This window comes from Mustela erminea, chromosome 10 (genome assembly GCF_009829155.1).
Source record: "Mustela erminea isolate mMusErm1 chromosome 10, mMusErm1.Pri, whole genome shotgun sequence".
Taxonomy (NCBI): Eukaryota; Metazoa; Chordata; class Mammalia; order Carnivora; family Mustelidae; genus Mustela; species Mustela erminea.
Window position 1 is genome coordinate 58,178,052 of NC_045623.1, and position 16,801 is coordinate 58,194,852.

Here is a 16,801-nt window from a genome sequence, read left to right on the forward strand (position 1 = left end):
TAGAGATGGTACCTTTGTAAAAGGTTCATGGAGATTAACTAACTACTCCAAGATCTGGCAGCTAACAAGCAAAAAAACTATAATTTGAACCCAAGTCTACTGCTGTATCCAAGTGATTTTACTTCCTCACTATTCCTCAAATTCATTTATCCATCTTTTAGCTGGCTTAGTTTGACTTCTCTCTCAGAAGCCAGAGTAGTGTCCTAAAAGCACTCCTTTTGGAATAAAATACAACTATATTTGAATTTGAGTCATTTATCAGTTGTCTCTTTTTCCATTTGTAAATTATAGACAATATCTTTTTTCAGTAGTCATTGTAAGTAAAAGAAAATGCTCAGTGTCTAGCATATGACAAATACTTAAAATAGTACTCATACTTAAATTATTATGATTGTGTCATTTGTCTCTTTACCAATAACCTGCTTCCTACAACCCTTTCAATACAAAGTTATTTTTCTAAAACACAAGTTATTTGCCAAGCAAACTGTATAGCTAAATCTTGAGCTCTCCCTCCCCATCCTTTTTATTCCTTCTTTTTATGCAACTCCAATACTCACTACTTAAAACCATGTTCTCATTCTACCATGTTTTTGTACATGTTCCCCATTTCATTTGCCTAGCAAATTCCGACTCATCCGTCAAACCCTGAACTCAAACATCAACTTCTCTGAAAAGTTTTCTCTACTGCAACCTCATTATTCACTTCTCTGTATTACCTTTGTACTTAACAAATACTTCTAGTCATAATAATCACATTGTCCTGTGACCACTTACCTACTAAAATGTGGACCATTTCAGTACTGGACATTCATATAGGTTAGCACCTAGCACAGTGCCTGGGACATGAGCAGTGCTAAATAAATACTCACACAGTGAAATCCAATCCTATCCCCTATCCAGGACCTATACCATCAATTCTCCCTCCCTCTCTCTCACATGGTTCCCAGTCTTAAGTCTCCACTGGTCTCTTCCCTTCAGTCTAGGAACATGGTTTCTCTACCCTAAACAAACAAACAAACAATAGCCTCTTTTGATTCCACTCCCATCTTGAAGTACTACCTCAGTTCTTTCTTCGATGCCTAAGACGTAATCATTTTTCAACTTGTCATTTTCCCCATTAGAATACATTTTTGTTTTCTCATGTCATAAATTCTATGCCTCTATTAAGCTCTTACACTGTTATTTTTACCAGAATTCAATGTTTAAGTGTATTTTCTTGACCATACCCATAAAGCCTCAAATTCTTCTCTGTCCCAGGCAGGTATCTATAAACTATTACAAAAAAGAAGGAGGAGGAGGACGGGAAGAGGGAGGAAACTATTCAAAGTCCATCTTCTACAGTAAAGATGCATAAGTTACCTGAGTAAGAATTAAGGGAAACTGTCCACCGTACTGTTAGTCCTAGTAGGACCACAACTGCCATCAAGTTCCATTTCTCCATATTTTTTCTACAAATGTAAGGAGGGAAAAAATGGGACCAGTGCCAGAATACTTCTAACTGGTAGTCAGTCACTTCTTTTCTTTATTGGAGAAAAGTTATCAATTCTTTGGGATAAGGAGTATGAGAGAACTTTTAAGTGATGCTTCCTTTCCAGTTAAATACGGACTTTTCGGTCTGTGAAGAAGTAGCCTGGAGGGGGAAAAAAAAAAAAGAAAGAAAAAAAGACCAGGAGTTAGTTGAGCACAATAAAACAATGAACCCATTAAACCAAGTAGGAAGATGGGGAATTAGGTGTGTTGATAAGGAGGAAAAGTGGGTAGTTTTAAGTACTTTATTCACTAGACCTCTAGTTAGGAAATATACCTTAAAAGGTAGCTCTCCCTGTTAAATGAGACTCAGTATATCTAAAGATGTGGTAAGGGTCTTTCTTACAAAGGAATAGTCCTGAATGAAGAAAAAGAACAGATAAATATAGTTGAAGAGTCAATTCCATCAAAAGCATGTTTGCCTACATGTAAAAATAAAACTACAAAAGTTAACAAAGAGATAATTTATCTTTGGTACAGAGAGAAAGAGGAATTTTACCTTTCTATTAGTTTGAGAAAGGGTAATTTATGTAGTTTGACTTTTACTTCTTTTCTTCCAAAATATACTTTCACTAACCACACCATCTTTCCATCTTAGAGAATGAACCTTTATTAGAATCAAATAATAACCCCAATTTTTTCTTTAAGAATTTACTTATTTATTTGACACAGGGTAGCAGCAGGCAGAGAGAGAAGGAGAAGCAGGCTCCCCACTGAGCAGGGAGCCCCACTCAGGACTCAATCCCAGGACCCTAGGATCATGACCTGAGCTGAAAGCAGGCGCTTAACCAACTGAACCACCCAGGTGCCCCAATGTCACCAATTCTTGAGAGAAAGCAGTAAAATGTAATTAACCATCTACGTGTTTCTTTTTTCTTTCAGTTTTTCTCTTGGGTTGGATACATTAAAAGTAAAAAGCTCTGGGAAATAATGGGCCATTTTAACCACAGGATATGCTTTAGATGTAATCAGAAAAATACAGTAAGTCAACTGAAAAAACTAGGTGAAAATTGGCACATTCCACCTACTGGGCAAAAAAAATTTTTTAAGGGGCGCCTAGGTGGCTCAGTGGGTTGAGCCTCTGCCTTCCGCTCAGGTCATGATCTCAGGGTCCTAGGAACAAGCCCCGCATCGGGCTCTCTGCTTGGCGGGGAGCCTACTTCCTCCTCTCTCTCTTTGCCTGCCTCTCTGCCTACTTGTGATTTCTCTCTGTCAAACAAATAAATAAAATCTTTTAAAAAAAATTTTTTTAAGAATGTAATTAAACATATTAATTTTATTTATCTTTTATTAAGGTTTTTATTTTTTTAAGATTTTATTTATTTATTTAACAGAGAGAGAATGAGAGGGCACAAAATGTGGGAGTGACAGAAAGAAGCAGGCTCCCCACTGATCAGGGAACCTGATGTGGGCCTCTATTCCCAGGACCCTGGGATCATGACCAGAGTTGCAGGCAGGTGCTTAGCTGACTGAGCCACCCAGGCACCCCAAGTTTTTAAATTCCAGTACAGTTAACATACAGTTTCAGGTATATAATATAGTGACAAAAATTATTTTCTTATTTAAATATAGCAAGGGTCAGGGCAACTGGGTGGCTCAGCTGGTTAAGTGGCTGCCTTTGGTTTAGGTCCATGGTCTGGGGGTCCTGGAATCTAGACCCTCATCAGACTCCCTGAGAGCTTCTCCCTCTCCCTCTGCCTCTCATGAATAAATGAATAAAATTTTTAAAAAACAAAACAAATAAATATAGCAAGAATCAACTCTAGAACTAATGAAGTCTAGCATCCCAATTAGGTAGTATGACTCAAAGCAGTAAATAAGTATACGTAAATATATTAGTCACATTTAGATTGTATAAATTCCACTTCCTCCCTCATACCACATCCATTTTTTATCATCTTACTATTCACTAGAACTTTCATCACAGAGGCAAGGTAAGAGGAAAAATTAAAATTCAATCATTGTGGCACACCTGGGTGGCTCAGTAGGTTAGGCCCCTGCTTGGGCTCAGGTCATGATCCCAGGGTCCTGGGATCAAACCCCACATCAGGCTTCCTGCTGGGTGTGGAGTCTGCATCTTCCTCTCCCTCTGCTCTCTCCCCACACCCCCAAAAAAAGAAGAAAAAAAAAAGCTATACACTAGGGGCTTTTGGCTGACTCAGCTGGTGGAGTTTGTGACTCTTGATCTCAGGGTTGTGAGTTCAAGCCCCAAGTTGGGTATACAGATTCTTAAAGTAAAACTTAAAAAACAAACAAACCAACATAAAAACAGGAAAACTTCAGTGGCTCAGTGGGTTAAGCATCTGCCTGCAGCTTAGGTCATGATCGCAGTGTCCTGGGACTGAGTCCCACCTCAGGCTTCTTACTCGGTGGGGGGGCTTACTTCTCCTTCTGCCTGCAACTCCCTGTGCTGTGCACTCAATCTCTCTCAGACAAATAAGTAAAATCTTTTTGGGGGAAAAAAAAAGGTTCAACACCAAAGAATACATAATATTTGGTTCCATTTATGAAAGGTTCATAAATGGACAAGACTAATCTATGATTAGATAACAATAAAAAGGTTACCTTTGGGGAGGAAAGAAAGGATGGTGATTGGGAGAGGTCTCCAGGGAGGTCTTCTGAGAAGAAGCTGAGAACTTTGTGTTTTTGTTGTTGCTGTTGTATTTAAGCATTTTTTAAAAATTTTATTATTTATTTGACAGAGATCACAAGTAGGCAGAGGCAGGCAGAGAGAGAGAGAGGAAGTAGGCTCCCTGCTGAGCAGAGAGCCCAATGCAGGACTCGATTCCAGGATCCAGGGATCATGACCGAGCCGAAGGCAGAGGCTTAAACTACTGAGCCACCCAGGTGCCCCTGTTGCTGTTGTTTTTAAAAGAGGGATGGAGGGTAGGAGGAAGAGGGAGAGTGAGAACCTTAAACAGGCTCCAGGCCTAGAAACGAGTCCCAGGCTAGGCTTGAACTCAGGATCCTGAGATCATGACCAGATCAAGAATCCCTCGCTTAACCAATGTGGGTACCCCACATGTTGTTTTTTGATTTGAGTGGTGGTTAAAAGATGTGTTTACATGGGGCACCTGGGTGGCTCAGCGGGTTAAAGCCTCTGCCTTCAGCTAAGGTCATGATCCCAGGGTCCTGGGATTGAGCCCCACCTGGGCTCTCTGCTCAACAGGGAGCCTGCTTCCCCCTCTCTCTCTCTGCCTGCCTCTCTGCCTACTTGTGATCTCTCTCTGTCAAGTAAATAAAATCTTTTTTTAAAAAAGGCTCTAGGGACGCCTAGGTGGCTCAGTGGGTTAAAGCCTCTGCCTTTGGCTCAGGTCACGATCCCAGGGTCCTGGGATCGCCCCACATAGGGCTCTCTGCTCTGCAGGGAGCCTGCCTTCTCCTCTCCCTCTCTCTCTGCCTGCCTCTCTACCTACTTGTGATCTCTGTCTGTCAAATAAATAAATAAAATCTTAAAAAAAAAATTAAAATTAAAAAGGCTCTTAAAAAAAAGATGTTTACAATAAATTAGCAAGTTACAACTTATGATTGCTGTATTTTCTTGGACATGTTATATTCTAATAAAAAAGCATAAAAGGAAATTACATCTTTTTAAAAATATTACATTTATTTAACAACACAATATAAGTTCCGTACGAGCAAGGATCCTCCTGTCTTAGGCCCTGGCTCTGTTCCCTGCACCTAGAACAAAGTTGCAGAAAGCAGGTACTCATAAAATATCTTTTGAATAGAGAGATTCCTTTGTACAAAGAGGGGAGGTACCTAATTTTACTGAGTCCTTTGTGGCCAAAGTTATTATGAGACTTAACGCATCTCTACTTGAACACTAACAAAGGTGCTTTATTACTTTTTCCATCTGCAAAGCAAAGTGCAGTAACTTTCTAACCCATCCACACAACACGAATTCTTCACGCAAGTGGCAGATAGGTTTTCCGTCCTACTGTGTCCTAAGATTAGTATATTTCGATCAAAAACAAAACAAAACAAACAAAACCTCAGCGGTTCCCTTCCACTGCCGAATTTGTTCTTTTTAGTCGGAAAGGTCCTTCCTCCAAGGTGGACACAAAACCCAGGGAGTGCGGCTATTCCCGAGGAGTACGTCTGGCAAAAGGGACCATCCTAACATTTCTCCTCCCTTTCTCCAGCGGGCCAGACCCTCAAGACCGCAGGAACACGAGCGTCAAGGGAGCGAAGCCCGCTGCCAAGTCAAGGGGTCCACCACCATCAGCCCGTCCCGTCACTCGACCCCCACCCCCACCACGCAAGCCAGCAGGGTGACCTGGAGAGGCCTCGCCAGCCGCCCCTCTGAGAGAAGGGGGGACTGGAGCCGCGCTGCTACCTGCGCGCGGAATCGCCGCGCGTCGCGAATCCCCCTTCTCCACCCCCTCCCCACCCTAGCCCTGAGACCAGATGCCCCAGGATCCCGGCCTCTTACCCCACCGCCCGCGGAACGTTGGGATTCGCGCCGGCAGCTAACCCAAGAAGGCGCCTGCGCGCTCGCCCCCGTGGCGGAGCGCTTCTCTCCGCCTTCCGCCTCCGCGTGCGCGCGCCCCGCGCGCGGGAGCGAGCCCGTCGAACGTAAGGGGAGGGGCCGGGAAAAGGCGCGGAGAGGCGGTGGCCGGCTTAGGAGGCGGAGCAGCGGGGGCTGGAACCCGAGAGGCCTCCCACCCCGGTTTAGGCTTGGGGCAGGTGGAAAGCCCCTTGCTCTTCTTTCCCGGGATGATGGCCAAGTCCTGAGCGGCTGCTTAGTCCACGGATTCCTGTCAGGGGCGCGTCCTGGCTCCCTTCGCAGAGTGGAGAGCCCTTGGCTAATCCTCACCAGCGGGCAGTGGGTCTTCCTCTGCGACTGTGCTCTCAAGGAGCCAGGAAGCCAACCTGCTTCACAGTCTTCAAGCCATACGCCTACGGAGAAGAATGTATTAAGGCTGGTAAGGCACTTCGTGTAAGAAACATTAAACGTCCAACATTTTTGAGAGCCTGTGGGTTATACAAAAGAACAGCCCTGCCCTCAAGTAGCCACTACACCTTTCCCATCAAGCAGCTTGGATCACTTATTCCCAAACTTGCCCCAAACAACTACCTTGCCTCCTTTGTTCAGAGAACGCAAACGTTCCTCTCTACTGAATCCTACCATTCTCTATATGCCAGCCCCTCTGATTTATAACCCATAATTACGGGAAAATATTTGACTATGGCTGTATACTAAGCGGATCTACCCAACTCTCTGGATCTACTTTTCTTCATCTGTGAAATGAGTGATAAGTCTATGTAAACTTCCACATCTAAAACTTTATATTTAAAAGACTGTCAAGGGACTCCTGGGTGGCTCAGGTCCTGATCCCAGGGTTCTGAGATGGAACCCCACTGAGGCTCCCTGATCAATGGGGAGCCTGATTCTCCCTCTCCACTCTGCTCGTGCTAGTTCTTCGCTATCTCTCTTTCAAATAAATAAAATCTTTTAAAAAGAAAAGAAAAATAAGACTGTCAATACTAGAAATATGGAGAAATATGGCCAAGTCCCTGCCCTCAAGAGATTTCTCTTTGGAAAGACATTTTTATGCATAAAAGGATGTAAAGCAATAGACGGGAGCACATGCTAAATGTCAGATTATTGGATTATGCGTTAAGTACTGTAGGAGTTCGGAGGAGTTCCAAACTGTAAATTTAAAACTATCAGTAGGGGGTGCGCCTGGTTGGCTCAGTGGGTTAAAGCCATTGCCTTCGGCTCAGGTCATGATCTTAGGGTCCGGGGATCGAGCCCCACCTCGGGCTCTCTGCTCAGCGGGGAGCCTGCTTCCCCCTCTCTCTGTTTGCCTCTCTGTGTACTTGTGATCTCTCTCTCTCTGTCAAGTAAATAAATAAAATATTTAAAAAAAAAAAAAAAACCTATCAGGAGGGGCGCCTGGGTGGCTCAGTGGGTTAAAGCCTCTGCCTTCGGCTCAGGTCCAGATCTCAGGGTCCTGGGACCGAGCGCCAAATCGGGCTCTCTGCTCAGCAGGGAGCCTGCTTCCCTTCCTCTCTCTGCCTGCCGCTCTGCCTACTTGTGATCTGTCTGTCAAATAAATAAATAAAATCCTTAAAAATAATAATAAATAAATAAAACTATCAGGAAATGCCTTCCCTGAAGCAGTCAGCAGAGCTCTGAAGGAAAGCCTGGGAATATGGGAGTAGGACTCCAGGCAAAGGAAATGGTTCAAGTCAAAGTTGTGGCAGCTGAAAAGTATAGAACATTTCCTCCAGTTCAGATTGTGGCTAATGAAGCTGGAAAGGAATAATTGTGGAGAACCTTGAATGTGGTGGTTGTGGTGTTTGGAATTTATTCAATGATTAGTAAGGAGCCAATAAATGACTTTTAGCAGAGATTCCAGTGTACAGCACAGTGTTAGAGAAAATTTAAAGTGGTGATAGTGGTTAAGATGAGTCAGAAGAAGAGGTGGAAACCACTGTAGTAGTCATGCATGATTAGACAAAGGCCTGGACTGAGATGATAATTGTGGACCTGGAAAAGAAGAAATCAATGCAACAGGAAGAATGGACAGGTCCTGGCAACAGTAGATATGTAGATGTGAAACAAAGGAGAGGGTAAAATCAAGGAAGGTTCCCAGGGTTTCAAGTCTGAATTACTAGAACATCTGAAAGATCTAGGGAATCCTAAGGAGAAGCAGGCTTGGAGGGAAAGGCGATGCACTGTATTGAATTTGAGGTGACAGCAAGACAACAAATTAATAATCTTTAGATCCCAGTTATGAATCAGACCCTAGAAAAACAATTGGGGTTGAAGATAGAGATATGAAAGTCTTTCATTTGGTTGAAGAATGAGGGAGACAGTACAATGGGAGAATAGACAACCATATTTCAGCAAACCCATATTTAAGGTCAAAAGGAAAAAGATAAGCTAATGAAAAATATTACATGGTTACAAGCATAGGGGAAAATCCAGGACACTGCAAGATACAAATAAGCATTTTATGGACAAGAACCATGTTTGGTAGACTAAAAATCATGTTTTACTTAATCTTATTGGCTTGTAATACATCAGTTGTAAGAAGCACCATTATTTTATGTACTACTAAGTAAGAAGCTTCCCATTTAAACTAGTTATGACTGTAAAACATTTAATTTCAGAGATATTAATATGTTAGAAATATACATCTTCAGTTGGCAAAATCCTCTCTCCTTTCTGCCTAGCTTCTGGCAGAGTATGAAGAACACAGTTGGTACTTAAAAAGTTCATTGAATAGGGGCGCCTGGGTGGCTCAGTGGGTTAAGCCACTGCCTTCGGCTCAGGTCATGATCTCAGGGTCCTGGGATCGAGTCCCGCATCGGGCTCTCTGCTCAACGGGGAGCCTGCTTCTCTCTCTCTCTCTCTCTCTGGCTGCCTCTCCATCTACTTGTGATTTCTCTCTGTCAAATTAATAAATAAAATCTTAAAAAAAAAAAAAAGTTCATTGAATAAATAGTAGAAGGGACCTCACAGACTCTAATTCATAGCTGAACTGCCCTACCAGTCCATCTACATCCTGCTCCTGCTCTTTCCCTCTAGTAAATACTATCCTCTCTGAAAGCTTAGTACCTATATGTAACAGATGCTGAGTAAATGCATTTTGAATGAGGTCATTAGGGTAAGCCCTAGTCCAACCTGTCTCGTGTCCTCCTAAGAAAAGGAAATTTGGTCACAGATGTGCCCATCCACAGAGAGACCATATGAACACACAGGGAGAAGATGACCATCTACAGCCAAGGAAAGAGGTCTCAGAAGAAACCAACACTGCTGACACCTTGATCTTGGAATTTTGACCTCCAGAAGTATGAGAAAATAAATTTTTGTTGTCATCCAATCTGTTGTATTTAGTATAGCAGCCATAATAAACTAATTCCTACCTTATGAAATGTACCTTAAGTACTCAATACACTAGGCCAACTTCCTTACATAACTCATACCTTAATGGTAGTTTCTAGCTCCTTCCCTAGATTACTTTCACCCACTAAGAAAACAAGCCCTTTTCTGTCTCAAACCCAGGGCTTCCCTGAGTCTGGACATAGCTGTTCTTCGAAATAGAATCATTTTACCAGTCTGTACATCTTCCTAATTTGGTCCTTGTATGTCATTTTCCTTTTTTCTGCAGTCTCCAAGTTTCAGTACTCCCTGGCCCTCTCCAAGGAGTAAGTCCACCTAAGTAGATTAGAATTAGAGTTAATCCCCACATTTCCAAGTTTGATTACAGCCATTAGCAAAATAGTAGCCTCTTCTATCTACTAAAAATCTTTCATATCCAGACAATAACTCAGAGAATGGTAGAATAGGCCTTATCCCTTTCTTTTTTTTTTTTTTTTTTTGGCATTATCCCTTTCTGACATACAAGAAAACTTGAGAGCTTCAGTTTCCCAAGTATGCTCCATAGAACTCTCATTCACTAAGTATTGTTTAAAAAAAAAAAGTCTGAAGACAGTCTCTCTTTTTTTTTTTTTTTAAAGATTTTATTTATTTATTTGACAGACAGAAATCACAAGTAGGCAGAGAGAGAGAGGAGGAAGCAGGCTCCCCGCTTAGCAGAGAGCCCGATGCGGGGCTTGATCCCAGGACCCCCGGATCATGACCTGAGCCGAAGGCAGAGGCTTTAACCCACTGAGCCACCCAGGCACCCCTGAAGACAGTCTCTTGATGCAGAAATAAATAAGTTTGAAAACAGTGGGTTATACTAATATAAAAAGGATTTCTCACTCCAGGTCTTTTCAGAGCCTTTTATGTGTTAATATACATCATTCTCCAAGAGAATATGGAATTTTCAGACTTATTTTGACCATGGTATCCTATCCCCACACTCACCCCGCCTCCCACTTCCCATCTTACAAAGTGGTCAATGAAACTCATACTTGGAAATGCTCGTTTGAGACATTATGTAATTTCTGTAAGAGATATAGCAAATCAATGTCAGAACTATGATTGAACATGAATCTTACTCTGATTCATTTTCAGATCGATATAAAAGAAGTTCAGAAGCCTAGAGATTGCATACAAAAAAATGCCAAAACATTGACATAAAGACTATCCTTAGTATGACTATGAACCTTGAAAGTTAATTAAAAAGAAAACTAAATCGAAAAAGAAATCCTTAAAAATCAAAAAATGAAACAAAAGAACTGTAATGTGTATCCAGGTGGTGGCTCAACTACACAGAAAGTAACTCTTCCAAGTGACTTTAAAACATGGTAATTTGACAGTAAATCCCTACTGCAGTATACCCTAAGGAAAAAAGATCTCTTTAAAAAAATAAAATAAGGGGGTGCCTGGGTGGCTCAGTGGGTTAAAGCCTCTGTCTTCGGCTCAGGTCGTGATCCCAGAGTCCTGGGATCAAGCCCCGCATTGCGCTCTCTGCTCAGCAGGAAGCCTACTTTCTCCTCTCTCTCTGCCTGCTTGTCTGCCTACTTGATCTCTGTCTGTCAAATAAATAAATAAAATCTTTAAAAAATAAATAAATAAAATAAAATAAGGGGTGGGGGGTGCCTAGATGGCTCAGTCGTGAAGCATCTGCCTTGGGCCCTGTCATCATGCCCTGCTCAGCGGGAAGCCTGCTTCTCCCTCTCCCACTCCCCCTGCTTGTGTTCCCTCTTGCACTGTGTCTCTCTCTGTCAAATAAATAAATAAAATCTTCAAAAAACATAAATAAATAAAATAATTGTTATTAGTAATTGTGTTGTTGGTATTAGGATTAGTGTTGTTATTCTAAAACTGTATGTGTAAAGTGGGATATAGAACATGAAAATTTGGGGTGCCTGAGTGGCTCAGTGGATTAAATCTTTGCCTTTGGCTTGGGTCATGATCCCAGTGTCCTGGGATAGAGCCCAGTGTCAGACTCTCTGCTCAGAGGGGAGCCTGCTTCCCCCTCTTTCTCTCTGCCTACTTGTGATCTCTGTCAAATAAATAAATAAAATCCTTTTTTTTTCTTCTTTCTTTTTTTAAGATTTTATTTATTTATTTGACAGAGAGAGAGATCACAAGTAGGCAGAAAGGCAGGCAGAGAAAGCGGGGGAGGCAGGCTTTCCGCTGAGCAGAGAGCCAGATGCGGGGCTCGATCCAAGGACCTTCAGATCATGACCTGAGCTGAAGGCAGTGGCTTAACCCACTGAGCCACCCAGGCGCCCCAATAAGTAAAATCTTAAAAAAAATAAAAAATAAAAAAATAAACATGAAAATTTATGTGATACTCAAATTTTATCATGCTGATGTTTGGATATCAGGATTCTTGGTGTGAAAAATGAGTTAAAGATATAAGATTGAAGTTAAGTATCAGTATAAACTAATGATTTATTTTATTGAATTATGGAAGGGATGGGGAATTGAATTATGGAAAGAGATGGGGTAGGAGAAGAAGGAAGAAAGGGAAGGAGAAAGGGAGAAACAGAAAGAAAACACATTGCCGGGCGCCTGGGTGCCTCAGTGGGTTAAGCCTCTGCCTTCGGCTCAGGTCATGATCTCGGGGTCCTGATATCGAGCCCTGCATTGGGCTCTCTGCTCAGCGGGGGGCCTGCTTCCCCCTCTCTCTCTGCCTGTCTCTCTGCCTACTTGTGGTCTCTGTTTGTCAAATAAGTAAATAAAATCTTTAAAAAATATATACAAAAATCTGGAACACTTTGTTATACTATCAAGGAAACTATCAAAAATTATGCCAAATGTCAAAAACTAGCCAATGTCAAAAAGTCTCAGGAACTAACTTGAAGAGATTCCCACTGGTCATAGGTGGGACAACACTGAGCATCAGTAAACATAAAAGCCAATGGATCGAAACACATCTAATCTGAATTGTCTGTGGAATTGTTCCATTCTCCATGAGTTCATAATGATTTAAAAAAAAAATCATCAGTGGACAGAGCTGGTATACCACTTATTATTTTGAAAACTGGTAAATAAAGAATCAGTTATTCTGCCTTTGTTATACAGATTATTCCCCTGGGTAACCAAATAGTTTTTATACATATTCAAACACACACACAAGAAGTCACCCTTGTTTCAAACCACCAAACAGCCTTATGGATGAGACTAATTGCTTTTGGGACTTCAGAAACTTACCTCTCATTTGAATGGAACCAAGTGGACTCAACCTTAACTGCATCATTGTCTACTGTGAATATAGTGATTTACATTTCTTTATTGCTTAAATGAAACTAATCGAGTTAATTTATCATTACTTATGGATATACTCATTTACTCAACAAATATTTATTGAATAAATAGCCTGCCTTTAGGGAGTTTATTACCCCCAGGGGGTAATAAATCATTGTTATTTTTACTGTCAAGTTCAGATGGCACTTGGAATTATTCTCCTACAAATATAAATTTTTCAACTATATATACATAATCATACATATAAAATTATTCTGTTGATAAGGACCTAAAAGAAATAATACATGCTTCTGCCACATAGTTCAAACACTGTTATTGTAACAGAATCTAGGAACAATTCTAAAAAGTTCATATTTCTATATCTTTTATTTATTTTTATTTGACAGAGAAATAGAGAGCACAAGTAGGCAGAGAGGCAGGCAGAGAGAGAAGGCTCTCTGCTGAGCAGGGAGCCAGATGCCAGGCTTGATCCCAGGACCCTGGAATCATGACCTGAGTCAAAGGCAGCCGCTTAACCAACTGAGCCACCCAGGTGCCCCATATTTCTCTATCTTTATATTGAGGTATAAATAAAACAGAAGAAATAGAAATCTATAAAGGTCTACAGATATAATTTGGTATGGAAGTCTAAGTTCTTTAGAATCATAAGATTTTAAAACTGTTTTTATAAGTTATTAAAATGGAGGATGGTCCTTATATCTTTTCAGATAAAAAGAGTTCTTTAATGTGACAATGTAATGTATTCATTGGTTCATGGTCCCCAAACCTCCAAGGAGTGTTGCAAATCTAGATTCTCTCAGCCCAGGATTCTGAATTTAAATTTAAATATATGACATAGCATATTTTGGAGAATTATAAACATCTATAATTTCCAATAATGAGTAACACTGTTGGGTCAGTGTTTAACTAGATTTGTAAAGCCACTGTGATAACACAAATGCTACTTTATTACTTTATCTTCAGTGCCTTTCACAATTGAGTGGATTGTCACACTCTATTATGTGGCACACAGATCCATTGGCTAGAGCTATCACGGTACTTTTCTAAAATGGTCTTTGAAAATGAAAATTTGGGCTAAATATAAAGAAGGCAACCTGCCAGGAAGAACTATTCAAACCAAAAAGTCTCCCCGAGGGAAATGGTAAGAACTCCATTTTAAAATCATATAAATCAAGATGGTAGGAGGTTCCAACCTGTAAATTTTACAGTAAATACATCAAGATTTAAAGTCAGATTTTTAAATAAATTTTTATTTATAGTAAAGGATGAAAGTCCATACCAGAGAAACAGCGTAAGTACAAAATAAAGCCTTTGTTTCCTACTCGATTTTTTTTGCTTTGGCTCACCAATTTTTTTAAAAGATTGCCAAACTAAAAAAGAGCACTGAGGAGAGGGTAAGACACAAAATATGTAAGGTGTGATTTTTTTTTTTTTTATCACCGTTTTGTTTTACAGTGGGTTTGGGGTTTGGTTTTAATGAGAAGGGAGATGGCAGTTGCTGTCAATAGCAGCCCTCTGCCCGTGGGAACATGGATTAAAAAATCTAAATGAGATACCACATGTGCCCAATAATAGTAGCTACTACATATCACCTGAATGATTCTCATAAAACACAGGAAGAACCTAGATGCTTTGATGGTGTGAAGGAAAATAATCCTTCCTGGATATGCAGTGAAGACAGGTTTGGAAAAAACTCTATAAAAAGTTATTTTCTATAATTGATGGAGTTAGCTTTCTGGAATAAGACTACTGTTGAATCCACAGGAGTCAGTTAAGCAGGAAAAATAACCTCGAAGTGCCCTTTCTCCTCCAGGTTTACTTTCGGGATCTGGAGAAGGAGGCTAGAAGGAGGAAAACATCTTCCTTAAATTATGGCACCCAAATTTGCAAACCAAGAATGTATAGTAAGAAAAAATAAAAAACAACCAAAAAAGTTTTTTTCTAAAACCCCTTACCCCAAACTATATTGTAGTATCGTTGTGTTTACATTTCAAATACTGGAGCTCTTATTCTTTATAATTGTTCTTGGGAAAGATTGAAACTAATGCATTACCCTAGGTATACATTTGGGCTGATTGGGCGGGTGGGGCCAGAGAGTACTAAATCCTATTCAAATAAATGAGAGGGGCTAGAGAGAAAAGTGTAAACAGTCATTCTCCAAAATAGACCCCAGTGAAATGCAATTACAATTTATCACATATCCACATTTTCCTCTCCAAAGAATTCTGCGGAACATCCTAATTTAAAAGAAATGCGCCAAAGCTTGTTATCTAGTTACACTAAGCCCAAATTTGACTCCTTAGTTTTCTGGAAGCTTTCTGTCTGTGTATACTTCTCTTTCCCAAATGGATTTTCCCTAAAGGCATCAAGGAAGTGGGAAACTTTTACCTAGAATTTCCTTTTCTAATTTTTGCCTCTTTATAAAAACACTCAGTTCCTTTAAGCCGTTTCACAGTGAGACTTAATTGCATTCTGGGTTCCTTTTTTTTTCTGCTCCTTCCTTGGTGTTACTGATTTGATTGAAACCCCCAATTAGAAATTGTATTGGGTCTTGAGATCTAAGACATCCAGATCAAATTTTGGAAAACTTGTGTCTTAATAATGTTCTCTACTTTCTCAGCAGGGTTATCTTACAATGAATTAATAAAGTTTTGGTAGTTGTTTAAATAGATTAAATGTCACACTTTAAATAGAAAGAGAAAGCTCTACCTAACTGACCTATTTTTCATCTGTGATTTAGAAAAAGGCAAGATTAGCATGGATATTGCATTTTCAAGGACCTCGCCACTATTAAATAGACTGTTAAGTGCATTTTATGGCTGAAGAGTCTGTTCCCAGTTCAGTCTACAAGACGTGCTAAGTTCATCTCTACCTGCTACATTGAACATTCACTGACTAAAATACTTTCTGTGGATGTAATACCTATGCTCTGTATCTTTTAAGTACATAACTCTAAATATTTTAGGACTAGTAAAATGTAACTCAATAAATGTCCCAAGAATAGGTATTGTCCCTCAAGAAAAATACAATGTTCATATTTATCCAGTGATATATATCCTGTGCTCCTGCTTATGATTAGCACCTGCTTATCAAATAAGGTGACCAGACTTTGAAAAATAACAGGCACTCATAAAATGGGACTGAAAATCTTGTTCACCTGCTCAGCGGGAGCCTGCTTCTCCTGCCTACTTCTGCCTACTTGTGCTCTCTCGGTCAAATAAATTTTAAAAAATCTTAAAAAAAAAAAAAATAAATAATAATAAGTTCTCCAACTTGAACTTTCTGTGAGGAAATCCTGTTAATTACTCTAAATACAGAAGACTCTTTCAGGGGCACCTGGGTGGCCCAGTCGGTTAAGCATCTGCCTTCTGCTCTCATCATGATCCCAGGGTGCTTAGATTGAGTCCTACTCCCTGCTGAGCAGGGAGTCTGCTTCTCCAACTCGCTCTTTCGATCTCTCTCTCAAATAAATAAATAAAATCTGAAAAAAAGTCTCTTATTTCTTCTTCCTTTCCACTACAAATAATGATAAAGCTTTACCTACACTGCCCAGTTGGCATGATTGTTATTGTTCTTTAAGAGAGTGGGGGCAGAGCAGAGGGAGAGAGAGAATCTTAACCAGGCCCCATGCTCAGAAGCACAGAGCCCAACCTGGGACTTGATCTCATGACCCCAAGATCGTGACCTGCACCAAAATCAAGAGTCAGTTGCTTAATCGACTGAGCCACACAGGTGCCCATAGATATTAAGCTTCTTAAGAGAAGAGGGACTGACAGTTTGGGCTCAGTTGGGGGCTCTGCTTGAGATTCTCTCTTTCGCTCTGTCCCTACCCCTACTCCCACTCTCACTCTCTCTCTCTCTAAAAAAGATAAAAATCTTAAAAGAGAGTGAATGCCTATTCTTTTCTATATTCTTTCTAATTTTCAGCATAATATTTTGAACTCGTGGGATCACAATAAACATTTGCTGGGTTAATTTAACTATTAATTAACCAACCGATTTATAATCAAAATTATATTAATTAAAGACCAAGGAGAGTTGTTAAAGCACGCCTCAATTCCCAGTGGGATCAACAAGATAATTTGAATCTACATAACAATACATCTGGTTTTTAAAATAGCCCAAAAGGAAACATCGGCTAGAGCCATCATC

At 40.4% G+C, this 16,801-nt stretch overlaps 2 protein-coding genes across 2 annotated transcripts in view; one reads left to right on the top strand and one right to left on the bottom strand.

Moving 5' to 3' along the window:
• ALG6 (ALG6 alpha-1,3-glucosyltransferase) overlaps positions 1-6,051 on the bottom strand; it is a 66,044-nt gene extending 59,993 nt beyond the window's left edge. Inside the window, exons 1-2 of the mRNA XM_032361466.1 lie at positions 5,963-6,051; positions 1,360-1,630 (exon numbers count right to left, since the gene is read on the bottom strand). Coding sequence (XP_032217357.1) covers positions 1,360-1,441 — 82 coding nt within the window. The 5' untranslated portion in view covers positions 1,442-1,630; positions 5,963-6,051. The remainder of the gene's footprint in view (positions 1-1,359; positions 1,631-5,962) is intronic.
• The window catches only part of LOC116568201, a 29,781-nt gene continuing 15,437 nt past the window's right edge, over positions 2,458-16,801 (top strand). Inside the window, exons 1-2 of the mRNA XM_032303728.1 lie at positions 2,458-2,508; positions 5,562-6,455. Of these exons, the coding sequence (XP_032159619.1) occupies positions 2,458-2,508; positions 5,562-6,455 (945 nt within the window). The remainder of the gene's footprint in view (positions 2,509-5,561; positions 6,456-16,801) is intronic.